Consider the following 15,388-nt stretch of genomic DNA (forward strand, 5'->3'; position numbering starts at 1 on the left):
AGCAGATGGTGAAACTTGAATTTAATAATATTATGGAATTAACTATTGTAATAAAAACTCATTAGGCTCACTAATGTACTTAAGGGGAGAAAATCTTTACCTGGTTTGGCCTATATGTGACTCCAGGCCCACAGTAATGTGGTTGATTCAGTTCGAGGGCAATTATCGATGTAAGATAGTTTTGCTGTCTATCAGATAGATTCATAGAAACCCTACAGTGCAGAAGGAGGCCATTTAGCCCATCGAGTCTGCACCGACAGCAATCCCACCCAAGCCCTATCTCCGTTGAGTTACCCTGCTGATCCCTCTAACCTATCACATCCTGGGACACAAAGGGTTAATTTAGCATGTCCAATTAACCTAACCCACACATCTTTGGGCTGTGGGAGAAAACCACAGTATCCGGAGGCAACCCATGCAAACATGGGGAGAATGTACAAACTCAATACAGACAGTGACCCAAGTTGGGAATCAAGCCCAGATCCCTGGGCTGTGAGACAGCAGTGCTAACTACTGTGCCACCTTGCCACCCCAGAATCATTGCCAAAGTTTTGACTTCGTACCTTAATGCATTTCCTTGTTGTGTCTCAAAAAATATATACGGTTACTTTCTTCAAATACACAATATTCTCTATTGGATAGGCAAGAGATGTATACCTTTTGCATAAAGAAGTTATAAGTTAATTACACAGTCTTATCTGCTCTTAAATCTATGGCTCTGTGTCTTACTATTGAACATTTCCTGAAACTCCGTCCAGCTTATTTTTATCTATTCATTGTGGGTATGGCTACAAAGAACCTATTATTGCAATTGTACATTTATAACATGCTTGTCAAGCTACCAGTGACATTTAATTTTACAGAATAATGCTAAAATATTTGCTGCTAAAATCGACCGCCACATTCTGTTGTTCATCAACAAAACTATTGAGGAACACAATCAGCTACTGAATGAGTTTCGAGATGCTGCAGCTTCCTTCAGAGGCAAGGTATGTAATCATCTGCTCATTGTCTGTTAACCCTCATGACTATTCCCAATAAACCATTAAAAAATGTTCAGAAAGATAAGAAAAGGGTTTTTTTCCCTCATTTCCATCATCATTCTGAAACATGTATAGTTTCATTTTAGTTTTTGCTGGATTTAAGAATGAAAGTCAAAAACACATCTTTCTATCTGAATCTACTAATCAATTCTGTGTTTATAATATCATTTTGAATAGTTGGCTCTACTGGAACATTTGACTGGTTTCCTGAGTTGCTAAACATGAATTTTAACTCTAGCAATGTTGGGGTAGCAAGGCGTTGTGGCGGTAATATTTTTATCATTCGAGAATGTTATTGAGAAGTTTAATTCACACACTGCACACTGATGCAATGGCCATCTAGATAGATTGGCAGTGGCAAAAAAGGAATTATTTAAGAAAAATCTGTATACCACAGGGTATGGGGGAGGGGGGTGGGTCTGAATGTTGCATGGGGATGAAGGGTCTTTCTGAATGTGCCATGATGGACAGAGGTCTTCAGAGGTAGAATTCCTAACATTTAGAACCTCAGCCATGAGGGAGGGGGGAGTCCTCCCGTCCCATCCTCCACAGGAATCATAGCGGGCGGTCGGGCGGACCACACAAAGTTCTGCTGACCTGGGGTAGGATTCTGTGGTTTTGGGGCGATCATGGCCACAGAATCCCATCCAAGGACTTTACACCTAGGAATATTCAAGCTACCAACATTTTCTTTTACTTTGCTGAATCAGAAGAAGACAATGCGTGGAATTTTTCTGGACTTTCCCACTGGTGGGATCTTCCCACAATGCCGAAGCTGATCCCTGTGTTGGGTTTCCAGGGGTGGGGCAGGCAAGCCACACAAAACGGCGTGGACATTGGTGGGACCGGAGGATCCTGCTGGTGGCTAATGGTGAGCTGCCTCTGCTGCAGGAACACACACCACAGGGGTGCTGGAAAATCCCACCCAATGAATGCAGTAACAGTGAAAGTAAGAATGGCCGTCTTATTTTCATAGCATGTTTCAGATAAACATTTCTGCTGCCAACTAGCCCTTTAAAGGCTGACCTCAGTACCAACTGTCTCCATCTTTTTTTCCAGATCCTTTTTGTTTTCATTGAAATAAACGGTGATATTGAACACGTACTGGGCTATTTCTCTGTGACAAAGAAGGATGCACCAACAATCCGTTTAATTAATATCAGCAGTGTCAAGAAATACAAGTTTCCATTTGATGTCATCACCACGGAGAATGTGAAACGTTTCTGTCAGGACAGTCTCGATGTAAAACTTGAGGTAAATATTTCGCTTTTGATAGAAACAGAGAAAGTTTTTAAAATTCAAAATACTGTAAAATATTTTTGTATCATTCCTACTTTTGATAAATATAATTTGAAGATTTTGTTCACATTTTGGGTGAGCTATGGATTGTGAAGCTGAAATTTATTACAAACCAGTGAGAATCATAGAATCCTTACAGTGCAGAAGGAGGCCCATCAGCACATTGCACATGTTCTAACAACAATCCGCCCCAGGCCCTATCCCTGTAACCTCACACACTCATTCTGCTCATCCATCTGACACTAGGGGCAATTTAGCATGGCCAACCCACCCAGTACATCTCTGAAGTGTGGGAGAAAACCGGAACACTCGGAGGAAACCTACACAGCCATGGGGAGAACTTGCAAACTCCACATAGACAGTGATCCATGCCAGGAATCGAACTGGGTCCCTGGTGGTGTGAGGTAGCAGTGCTAACCACTGTGCTACCATGCCACCCTAATTAGCCGCACATTTCAGATTTTGCCAATTTGCTAAACGTTGTAAATAGACTAAAGTCTTTCTTTGTTCAGTTCCAGCATTATGTCCTGAAGCCCTCTTTCATTAAGCATTAGCAAAATAGTACAAGTAATTGCAGCCAGGATATCAAAGATGCTTAGATCAATTCACACATGGTAATTATTTAAGCAATAAATGTAATTTAATAAGAACCAACTTCCAGATTGCAATTAACAAAAGTTGCTAAAGAAGCAAAACAAAAGGAAATTAGATCATAATTATTAATCTCTGTCAAAATTTCAGCAGTAAACTATTAAACTATAACCTCTGGTGCTAAATTGACTAAATTAAATCCAGCTCCAGTACTGAATGAATTATTCATTTACTAATATCAGTTCTAATTAGTTTTTAAAAAATATATTTACTCGTCATCTGTTTTACTAAAGACTTATTTAATAATTTTAGCCTTACCTAAAGAGTGAAGACATTCCCGAGGACTGGGACAAGAATCCAGTTAAGGTTCTGGTTGGAAAGAACTTTGAAAAAGTTGCTTTTGATGAGACTAAAAACGTATTCGTTGAGTTCTGTAAGTGTTGGATTTGCAGATATATTTTGGATTATAAATTCTGTTCAAAAAGCAGAGTTTAAGTTTTCATATTTACCCAGATTTGTTCATGGTCTGATCCACTTGCCACTCCATAAGAAGAATATGTGTTTTTATTAGTCTACCATCTCAGTCATTTACTCCCTCCACCACCAACACACAGTGGCAGCAGTGTGCATCTTCTATAAAATGCACAACAACATCCTCCAAGCTCCTTCAACAACACTGGCCACATCCTGTGAAAAAATACATTTTTTAAGTGTTTATTTTTTTCCAATTTAGTATTTTGATTGTTACTTGCTCTATAAACCTGAGTATCAAAGCTAGTCTAAATAAGTGGTGCTAAAAACATGGGGTGAAAGCTTGCTAAATGTTGCCTTACATAGCTATCCCTATTTTTAACGCTGTTGTGAATCCGGAACTTTTCCTCAAAGGTTAAACTGCAGCTGGAATTTCACTTGCTCCTCAAGACAAGGAATTTCTCCCAGCTCTTGATTTCTCAACCTTTTTCATCATGCATTTGAGAAAATGTCAGTATGTGTTTATACAAAAAAATTACTTCAGAATAATCTGCAACTTTAAACATCCACTCACTCCATCATCAACGCACCATGACTGCAGTGTGTACCATCTGCACAGCAGTGACTTACTAAAGCTTCTGCGAATCTTACAGCCTCTCTCAATTAGACTGGCAAAAGAACAGAAGCTGGTCTACAAAACAACTTGTAAGGACAATCGAAGTAACTTAGTTGTGTAGTGAAAGCTTTGCTCCAGCATCTTTCATATAAGGGGCTGTTTAGACAGTAACTTCTAGCCAATAAGCTATCAAGAATCATACTGTTCCACACCTTCTTTGCTGCTGCTGAGGAAATTAAAGGGCAGGAATTTTACCACCCCACCTGCCACAGGAGTCGGAGCGGCCAAAGGACTGACAATGGAAAGGTCTGGTGATCTTGGGTGGGATTTTACGGTTTCGAGATGAGCGAGGCCTAAATTCCTGCCAAAGGATCCAGCTGTATTTGACAAGGTTAATTTTTGTGCCATTTTTCCTGGTGTGTGAACCAATTCATAGGATGCATATATAAAAAAATAGGAGCGGGAGAGAACCGTACGGCACATAAAGCCCACTCCACCCGATCAGTGTGATCATGGCTGATCTCGGGTTTCAACTCCACTTTCCTGCCTGTTCCCCATGTTTCTTAATTCTCTGAGAGACCAAAACTCTGTCAACCTCAGCATATGATCGACAAAAAGAGGAGGTGCAAAGCTGAGCCTGCACTCATCTGCCACCCATTTGTCATGGGGGCTGGAGACAGGAACAGGAAGCTCCTATTTGAAATAGCTGGTACCACATTTAGCTAATTAAGTAAGGGTGATGATGGTCTGCACAGAATGTGTGAATATGAGTGTTCTCAGTATAAATAATCTTCATCCTATCAGGTGCCCCAGGGTTATCAGGGCTGGGAAATCATCCAAAAGCTCTCTTAAGGGCCACAGGAGATAAAATCCCTTTTCTGGACTATTGTCATTTTTATTGTGTTTGTTTTCTGCTGGCACTAGATGCTTCCTAACCTTTCATGCTAATCCTTTGGTGAATTTTCTTTTCTCTGTCAGTGTCATGCTGTTTTCAATTGGCTCCCCAAATGGGAATCCACTACCTCAGCTTTTTGGAATATAAATTGGAGACTCGATTATTAGGCCTGTCTGCGCCAGAAGTGTTCTGTGGCTACCTGCTGGTACTGATATATCTAAACTTGCAGACAGAATCCTGAATGTTTGCAAAGCGGGCAGCGCCCCGTGTCTTAGCCAAAACGGTGTCGGAGCCCCAATTCCAAGGCTTCCTGTCCTCGGACCTGGCATCAATCATTTTCACCACTGGGGGGATAGGGAGAGTTATAATTTGCATCCTTGGTTCATGAAGGCAGCTGCACAGGTAATAGTACGAATCCTTTCAATCTGATGCCATTCCTAGGCTGTCCAAAGCAGAATTAATGAAAATAATTAAAGCAGCCATGGTTATTTGGTGATGCAATTACCCCTTTGCAGAGTTCCAGGTAATCTTTAGGAGCAGTAAGGTACTCCTTTGGGAGAGGTAAAATGGCCTTTGGGAAAGTTAAGACGGCCTTTGGAATTGTTAGGACTAGACATCAATGTGTGTAAAAAGTGGATAGGCTGAGTGAAAGTGTGGATACGGGGAGAGTTGGCAGGGAGGGTGTAAGGGCAAAGGGTAGGGAGGTATTGGGTTGACATGAGTTGGCACTAAGCTAGCACAGGAATTATAATTGAGTGGGTAGGGGCATGAGGTGGCATAAAGGTTATGAGTTGGCATGGATGGGGCATGGGGTGAGAACTTGAGGGCTTTTTTTGTTTTTATTGCTTGTTTTTACAAGTGGGACATCGTCTCAGAGCACCGAGGTGGGTCTTTTAAGCAGCCTGCCTTGATACCCAGCTCTTATTTCACAGTGCTGACACTATCAGCCTGCAACTGAGGCAGTTAAGTGGACAATTAATGTCCAATTAAGTGCTTCATCGCAGTGCTTTGGGCTGCTGACTAGTGAGGGGGAGGGTACTTGTCCCTGAACTTTATGAAGGTGTGCATGGAGCCCAACCCACAGTGTACAATCTAATTCCAGGTTACTGATAGGAATTTAGTTACCATTACAGAAGAATGGCTACTTGCAGTTGTTTCTTACTAAAAGATAGTTACTTACTAACATGCTTTGTCACACAGACATCTCGTGCCTATAGATTAGATCTTATTCTTTTATCATCATTAACATGATTAGCACAGGAAATTGAAGGGATCAAAACTGCCGGCAATTGATGCTTTGGTTTTGTCTTACAGATGCTCCCTGGTGTAGTCACTGTAAACAACTGGCTCCTATCTGGGATCAACTGGGTGAGAAGTACAAGGATCATGAAAATGTTGTAATTGCTAAAATGGATGCCACCATCAATGAAGTTGAATCTGTTACAATCAAAGGATTTCCAACTATCAAATACTTCCCTGCTGCCTCTGGAAAAAAGGTCTGTTTAGTGACCCCCCACCCTAAAAATTAGTTGACTTTTTGACTGGTTTGGTTCAACGCCTATGCAAATTCCATAATGGCAACTCAGGCAATTTGCCTCATTCTCCAAACATTTACTTAAATGGTTGAACAGTCTCTCCCAGCAAAGACTTTAATCTTCAAGGCCCACCACTGAGGGGATGGAAGTTATTCCTTATATATGCCAAGTACTTTCGTAGTAATTTATTTAATAAGATTACTGTGGCAAAGGAAAATTGACTTGCATTGCTTAAAACAATGTGTGACAGACTCTTACATAGAAACTAGAAGCAAGAGTAGGCCATTCAGCCCTTCGAGCCTGCTCCACCATTCATGATGTTCATGGCTGATCATCAAATTCAATATCCTGATCTCCCCTCCTCCCTAAGGGGGAGCCAATAGGTTTCATTGGTTCTCGAGTAATTTCCACTCTAACTCATTGCTGCTGCATGAGACAGTAATATGGACCCACAAAAATCACTGCCAATAACAGAAATTACATGATTGAAGCTTTTGGCGCAGAGATTCTGCTTTGGGCGCAAACAGGAAATTGCAAGCAAGGTGTGATGGTCAGCTTAGACTTCACGTTTCTGCAATAATTAATTTCCATATTCATGAATTTGAAACATTTCCCAGAGGCAGTGTAACCAAACTCACTGAGAATCAATCTTTCTCCTTTTCCCCATTCGAAAGCATTCCTTTGTGTGTTTAAGAGTGGTGACCTGATGCACCTTTATAGAGGAGCAGTGCTCTGAAAGCTCATTGGACTTTAACCTGGTGTTGTGAGACTTCTTACTGTGCCCACCCCAGTCCAACGCCGGCATCTCCACACCATGGTCACCTTTATAGATACAACTAAAAATGAGATTATCACTAAGAATAAGCATTTTTAATAAGGGTCTCTGGGCCTTCAAAAACCATACTGAACCATTTAATAGTTTTGTTTGCAAACAATAACCAAATGTCTAGTAAATTAAGTGTTTTTGAAATGAATAAGCATTCAAAAAGCACTTACTAGTGCCTGAGCACCTAAAACGATGAGCACAACATGAGAAGCACAAATCCCAAACTAGTGTCAATTGATGAAATTATACAATTTTGAGCCGGGGCGGGGGCAGGGATGGGGGGCGGGGAGCGGGGGCGGGTGGTGGAGGCGTGCAAGGGCAAGTTTGTGGATGGAGCCAAAACTGGGAAAATTGAATCATGAGCTAGGGGAAAAGATCAAGGAAAACACAAACATCATTCGTTTTGGCTGTTATCTCATTTACATTTAAAGTTCTCCAATCTTTTGCACTGTCTCAGATAGTTCCACCTGGATTGTACAAGCAGAAACTCTGCCCCTTTATAAATAAGGCCCAGTGGGTATAATTATTGCTGCAGTAGCCAACTATTCCAATAGTCGGCGATGTGAGCAATCAACAGTTAATTTGCACTGACTTAACACAAGGGGAAAGGGAGCAGTTGCACCCCAAAAATGGTGAGAATGTCTTACCAATTCCTGCCAATGGGGGTCTACCCTTGGCCTGATTGCTGGCCATTTGAAATGCCTACCTGAGTCAGGAGGCAGGCCCTTATTCAAATCAGCTGCCAGTGCCATCACTATGACCCTGACTTCTATTTTCAGACAGTCTGGGAGGTTTATTCATTGTGAATACTCTGCTCAGTTTCAGTTGACTGTTGGCTGATTTTAAAGAGTGCACCAAGTATGTTTTAATGTTTTTGTGGTGCCAGGAGAAGCACACACATGAGAATAGGTACCCTATCGCTGATTCCAGGAGATACCTTTTTCAAACCTGGCAGCTGACTGGCTCAGTAGTCTGGAATGGGTCAGTTCCCCCAGCTCACTGGATTTCTGTCTGAAGTCTACTGGCCCCATGCTAATTGCCTTTAAGATGGACTAGGCCTCCCAATAGAACTCTTCTGTAACCTGTGGTGCAGTTCTCTTCTGGGTTATGGCTGCAATCAGGCAAAGTCATCATGGTTTTGCAAAATCATGTCTGACTAATTTACTGGATGTAACTTGCAACATAAGGAGTTTGTATGTCATGTACTTAGATTTCCAGAAGGCATTTGACAAGGTGCCACATCAAAGGTTGCTACACAAAGTAAGAGCTCATGGTAAAGGGGATACCATATCAGTATGGATAAAGGAGTGGATAGCTAAATGGAAACACAGCACAGATAGAAATGGGTGTCACTTTTGGGTTGGCAAGATATAATGAGTGGTGTGCCACAGGGATCAGTGCTGGGGCCTCATCTATTTACAATCTATATCAATGAGTTGCATGAAGGAATCAGATATATGGTTGATAAATTTGCTGATGGTTCATAGATAGGTAGGAAAGTAAATTGCGAAGAGGACCAAAAGGGTATTCAAAGGGACATGGATAGGTTATGTGAATGGACAAAAATTTGGTAGATGGATCATAATGTGGGAAAATCTGAACTTCTTCACTTTGGCAGGAAGAATAGAAAGGCAGCATATTATTTAAACAGAGTATCACAATCATATAAAAGCTATATCCTTAAAGTGGTCAGTGAGCTAAGAACCCCTTTTTAATTCATGCATGGTTCAGTTTAAAAATAACCCAGCAAACAAGCTTTAGTCTCAAACAGGATAAAGATTTTTTACAAAAACGACTGCTGAAATTTCTTAGGTAACTAAAATACAGATACAAATATTAAAAACAGATAAATATAAAAAGATACTTTAAGATGAGATTTTAATTCAGTCTCTGAGATATCATTGCCAGCCCAATTCTCGAACTTCTTTCTGAAGTGAAGGATTTGAAGCTTGAGGTTCTGTTTAGCAACTGTGATGGCTTCTGCAGTCAATAATTCAGAGATTTGCCTTTCAGGTGGACACACTCACACTTTGGAAATGTGAGGTGCCCTAATTCTCATTAATTCTGCAATTATGGCACTTGTAGATTGCTTACACTCTTTCGGCAGAATAGTATTTGATTTCTGAATATTTTTCTCTTTGCCCTTCCTTGGCCAAGAACCTCCCCTGAAGCTTTTTCTAAGTTCTTTTGGGTACTACATACAAAATGGCTGTTCTCAAACAGACCTTGTACAATTTGGAAACTTAAAATGGCCACTATGTTAATTTTGATAAAGCTTTGATCTACCAGGCAAAGAAGTTAACTAGGTTGAGGTCCTTTGAAGTCCCTTCCTGCCTCCTGTTCCCTCAGAAGTAAAGGGTTTTTTAAAAAATATGTTTTAGAATTCAGTGGATACACTCAGAGTGATCTTTGAATTTTAAATGAGTCTGTGTAGCCAGGTCTAAAGACATGGGTCTGATGAGGTTTGAATAAAACCCGGAGATGCCATGTTGCCTGTCCATGCTTCCATTTTGTGGAAGTTTGAAAACGGAAATGTAACCTCAAAATTGTTGTCCTTAAAATCTGTAATGTCGTAATTACACATTTGCGGTGGAGAGAGATTGCAGACCTTTGAGTACAGAGGAATCCTGGGGTACATGAACCACAAAATGTTACACAGGTACAGCATGTAATGAGGAAGACAGATCAATGGCCTCTGATCATCCCCTCAGCATGGTCATCACTTCCGGTTCCCATTGGTGGGGACCATCATGATTCTCATCAGGGAGAAGTTGGCCGGTCAGATGGTCAAAATAAATGAGTCCAGGCGATAGTGTCTGGAATCGTTAATGACATTTGAGTGATGCCACTAATATTGAAGCCGATTTCACCGGCAAAACAGTGCTGGTGCGATTGTGGGAGGAAAAAACTGGACGCAAACCTGATTTTTCCTTCTCCCAGCCAATCTTACCACCTCACCTTGCCGAAGGTCGAAGGGGACAAGGTCGTATGATCACACCCATAATATCCTGAGGGGACATGACAGGGGTGGATGCTGACAAGATGCTATCCCTTGTGGGAGAGACCAGAACCAGGGGACATAGTCTAAAAATAAAAGGTCTCCCACCTGAGATGAAAGTGAGGAGTACATTTTTCCTCTCAAAGGGGCATCACTCTTGGAACCCTCTTCCCCAGAAAGTGGTAGAGGCAGAGTAATTGAATATTTTTAAGGCAGAGGGAGATTGATTCCTGACTAACAAAGGAGTCATAGAGCATTGATGGTGGGTAAGATAGTGGCATTAGCCCACAATACAGTCAGCCATGGATCTTATTGAATGAGTAGGTTCAAGAGATTAAATGGCCTACTCTTGTTCATATGGCAATATGGACACCACTCTGGAAATGAATCTACACAGAAGCGATATAGATTGTACAAGCTGGTAATGAGATCTGTGTATCAGATGGCAATAAGATTGGCCTCTTATTATACATCTTATTGTGAACTAATACATCTTTTGACTTAGATGATCTCATATTTTCAGAAATACTATATCATATCCCAAAATGCTGCCAAGTCACTTTTTCAACATTTGATCATTTTGCAATGAAAATCATTGTATGTTGTTTATTTTACAGATGATAGACTATGAAGGAGCAAGGGATCTGGAAACTTTTACAAAATTTTTGGACAATGGTGGCAAATTAGCTGAAGAAGGTGCCACTGCTGATAATGATGAACAGGTCAGTGCATTCTGTATTTGATCCACAGCAATTTTACCGAGTGTTATTTCCTCTTGTCATGCTCAACTCTTCTAATGATTACTATTTGCTTCTAAATATTGTAGGATATCGATGACATTCTCAATGGAAAGGCCAACAAAACAACGGAGCAGCATTCAAGAGGAGAAGATGCTGCCAGTGAAACTAAAAAGGATGAATTGTAGATTCTATCCTTAAATATTCACTTATACAGTTTGGTCCAGAACTAAGCACAAAATCAGCACTGTGGCTTTGATAAAGATTTCATGAAGGTGACCCAACTCCCATCAAAAGCATTGACATTTTGGCGTGGGAAACATGTTTTACTCTGTATTATTCTAATAAATCAGATGTTGACAGTACAGGACATAGTAATGCATAGGAAGAATTGGGGAAAAGGAGTCTTTTTACCATTAACATGAAACAAATTCTTTTCTACATAATAAACATTTGCTTCTCTGAAACCGCCAGGTTGTTTTTTTTTGCCTCAATATATTGCACGCACTGTTCTTGGTGACTAGAAGAAATTTGGATGGGAGGAACCTAAGCAATGGCTCTCCATGTGTTTCAGTCATGGATGGGATTTCAAGTGGATTCACTTCTGGACCCTCCAGCCCATTGGATTTTCTCCATTCTCCATTCACAGTCAACCCAAACAGGTGGCAACAGGAGAATTTGTCCCCTTGCCTGGACCCATTTTGTGAATATGAAAGTTGTAGTTCTTACACTGTTTCAAGCGAAATGATTTCATTATCCAGTTATTATTAATGAGGAACATGCACAATTTACTTTCAAATAAAAGCTAATATTTAAATGAAAGCTAATATTGGTGTAATTTGAACCATATGTTTTACTGCACACACATTGATTATCATTAACTGTTTGACATCAGTGTTGCTGTTGAATTGCTCAATTGTCTGATATCCTCAATGTTTCTTATTTTTCAGTTGATATTAAGGAATTTTACATTTAGGAGTGAGGTTTAAGTCAGCTAAATTTCTCAGGGCTTCGGTATGGTTACTAATCCATCTGTAAACTCAATGGCTGGGATCTATACCCCCTCACCCCCCCCACCAATAGAAAATGATGTGTGGGAGGTATTAAAATTTAAAAATTGTAATACCCAAATTCAACCAGGCACACTGCTGGTCACTGCAACTTTTATGACAATGAATAGGCGGCATGGTGGCACAGTGGTTAGCACTGCTGCCTCACAGCGCCAGAGATCCGGGTTCGATTCCTGGCTTGGATCACTGTCTCTGTGGAGTTTGCACATTCTTCCTTTGTCAGTGTCCAAACATGTACAGGTTAGGTGGATTGGCCATGCTAAATTGCCCCTTAGTGTCAGAGGGACTAGCTAGGATAAATGCATGGGGTTATGGGGATAGGGCCTGGGTGGGATTGCGGTCAATGCAGACTCAATGGGCTGAATGGCCTTCTCCTGCACTGTAGGATTCTATGATTCTATGAATGAAACCATTGTCAAGATAATCACTAAAGGCAGGTGGGGGGCTGTCATAGTATTCACAGATAATGCAGCAGCCACACTGGGATGGCCATGGAAATCCAAATAAGTCAATTTGTAGTTCCCTGGACCATCCCAGCAGCCAGCAGCTGGGCAGAGGTTGGATTTCAGTAGGACTCTGGGAATTTGTATTTAAGTGAATCCCTTCTGTTCAGATTGCCACATCCTTAGACCCTCTGATTAGGCCCTCCCCCTACCCCCCTGCACATTCTTCCCACTGCCTTTCCAGCTTCCACTGCCCATTCCACTGCCAACCCTCTTCCCACTACCCATTCCATCCTCTCACTATTCATTCTCCATTCCACTGTCCATCCCCTCCAACTATCCACCTCATCCCAATGCCCATCATTCCTCATCCATTTTCCATTCCTCTCCCACTATCCAACTCCCTTCCCGGTGCCCATCCACCCCTTTCATTTCCAGTCCTCCTCCATTACCTATATTTAAATCTTTATTCTCCAACTTGACAACATCATAGACATCTGATGAAAATTGCTGTGAGACACAACACATTAGATACAATGGTATGTGTTTCACAATGTTATCAGTGCCTTTAACTGGTTAGCTCAACTGTAGCTTCATGTGTATGTGTTTTGTCACTCATACTACAAGGCAAAATGGTGAACGCATACAGCGCACTCATCACCTTTCATTCATTTATTGTAGGAACCTGTACAATCTGTAGAGATCTTTCCTAAGGGGACCCAATAGAGACTGGAGAATCTCTCATTACACTGACACCATTCAGTCTTCTTAATAAAACAAAACTCAGGTGCTATTTTTACCTTTTTTTGTGTGGCACAGTATAGCTATCAAAGCCAAACACTCTCTATAAACTCTGGTCCTTCCATCTCCTCCCCTCCTCAAAGCTCTTTCATTTGAACTTGCATTTGAGGAGTTGGGGTAAACAGTCAGGGAGGAGGGGGACAATGGGATGTGGTGCAGGCAGCAATTGGCAAAGAGAGGCAACAATTGAGAAGGGAAGGCAAAAAGAGGCCAATAGGACTTTGGTTTTGATGTGGAAACAGGAGAAGTAGTCCAACATTCAATAAGTAGTTTTTAAAACTTACCTTTTGACAGTTGCTCTAAGGACAGGAGGTTGGGCCTCGTGTAGAGCCAGTTTTCCTGAATGCAACCATGCTGTCCAAGGTCAAGTAATTAATAAAAGGGACATCAAACAAAGTGGGTGGTACTGCAAGTACTATCAATGCTAACCCTTCTCAAATGACACGCCACTGTGAACTCTCAGAGTTTGTTTATTATTTTCCTATTTCTGAAGAACTTTCCTTAATCATGAAAACTTCAGTAGTTTAACAGTGCAATGTAAATTTTGCATATTTATATGGTCTCAGATAACGGGGCAGGAAACAAATACTTGAAGCTTGACAAGTTCACCCAATAGAAAAAGGACTCCTTGAATTCCTGAGATAAATGGTACTTGTGCCAAACCGCTAGTAGAGAATAGTGTAAAAAATAATAAGATTTTCATCTTTTGACTTTGGAGAAAGTATTGTAAATGTTGTAGGTAGTGAACAAATCCCGACTCAGTTTATTAGCAGAAGTAATCTTATAGACACAGCAAGGTCAAACTGTACTGTTTCATCATTGTTTAAACAGTTTGCAGATGGTTTACATAACCATATTTTAAAAATTCAGATGCACAGGTGCATGAGTTGTTTGCTCTCGTTATCTTGAGATTTTGTGAAAAGAGTTTCCTTGCCAGTGGAAAATAACGAGTGATTGAATTCTCAGCTCTGACTCGCTTCCAGCCACAATATGCGAATTTCAGTTTTTGTGCTTATATTGGTAGCAGCTTTTTTATCTGTAGTCTGGGCTGAGCACACTGCCAAGAATAAAAAGGGAAAAAATGGTACCAAGACGCAAGAAGTCAAACGGCCCAAGATTAAAGAAGATCAAAACGTCCTTGTGCTGAACAAAGGCAATTTTAACAGAGCACTGAAAGAAAGCAAATTCCTCCTTGTCATCTTTTGTAAGTTCATTCAACCTGAACGCTGAATATCATAATTTTGATCGAACTGTATCATGTTAGTCTTTGAATTAATTCAGAGCAGCGTTTCTACATTAAGTATTAATACTTAACAGACTGATGCTAAGTATGGTAATATTATCTTATAATTATGCTAGAATCAACTTTGCTGAACTCCAGCACTGAAGTTAAGTGTAGTAATTGCCCCGTTGTCTTTGGTTCTGAGCACTTGCCAGACACTTGTCAAACACCTGTTAGAAAACCATGCGACTTGTGATTGCCAAGAAATGAAAGCGCTCCAAGGACATTCAAGTATTTCCACTTCTAAATAACATCATTTGTAAATGTCATTGTATGTTTTGGAAAAGCAATTCAGAATAAAGCATCAATTAGCATCCTGTTGTCACACTTCCTATCAAGCTGCACCAGATGTTGCATTTCCATCTGTATGCCATAACATCAAACAGGTAAAACCATTTCAAACAGAAGAGAAGGACAAATGATGATGAAAGCATTAGGCTATGTAATTCCTCTTAGCTAGATTATTCTTCATCTATTTGAAATCAATTCATTGGTTATTTCTTAAAATTACAATTCTGTAATTGCATTTGAAGATATTACATTCAGTTAATTGTCACAGGAACATAGGAACAAGTCATCTGGGTTCTCTGGTCTGCTCTGCTGCTTAATGAGACCATGGCTGATCTGTGATTTGATTTGATTTATTATTTTGATTTGATTTATTATTGTCACATGTATTAGCGCACAGTGAAAAATATTGTTTCTTGTGCGCTATACAGACAGAGCATACCGTTCATAGAGAAGGAAATGAGAGAGTGCAGAATGTAGTGTTACAGTCACA

General features: G+C 40.6%; 2 protein-coding genes across 2 annotated transcripts in view; both read left to right on the top strand.

The window, feature by feature from the left end:
* Window positions 1-11,395, top strand: part of LOC145354672 (protein disulfide-isomerase-like) — a 28,310-nt gene extending 16,915 nt beyond the window's left edge. Inside the window, exons 6-11 of the mRNA XM_080206107.1 lie at window positions 864-989; window positions 2,103-2,297; window positions 3,246-3,366; window positions 6,230-6,411; window positions 10,892-10,996; window positions 11,101-11,395. Coding sequence (XP_080062233.1) covers window positions 864-989; window positions 2,103-2,297; window positions 3,246-3,366; window positions 6,230-6,411; window positions 10,892-10,996; window positions 11,101-11,199 — 828 coding nt within the window. The 3' untranslated portion in view covers window positions 11,200-11,395. The remainder of the gene's footprint in view (window positions 1-863; window positions 990-2,102; window positions 2,298-3,245; window positions 3,367-6,229; window positions 6,412-10,891; window positions 10,997-11,100) is intronic.
* Window positions 11,396-14,315: 2,920 nt separating this feature from the next.
* LOC145354673 (protein disulfide-isomerase-like) overlaps window positions 14,316-15,388 on the top strand; it is a 42,872-nt gene continuing 41,799 nt past the window's right edge. Inside the window, exon 1 of the mRNA XM_080206108.1 lies at window positions 14,316-14,529. Coding sequence (XP_080062234.1) covers window positions 14,316-14,529 — 214 coding nt within the window. The remainder of the gene's footprint in view (window positions 14,530-15,388) is intronic.

The sequence above is a fragment of the Carcharhinus amblyrhynchos genome, chromosome 18 (assembly GCF_965287045.1).
Source record: "Carcharhinus amblyrhynchos chromosome 18, sCarAmb.v2.hapA, whole genome shotgun sequence".
Taxonomy (NCBI): Eukaryota; Metazoa; Chordata; class Chondrichthyes; order Carcharhiniformes; family Carcharhinidae; genus Carcharhinus; species Carcharhinus amblyrhynchos.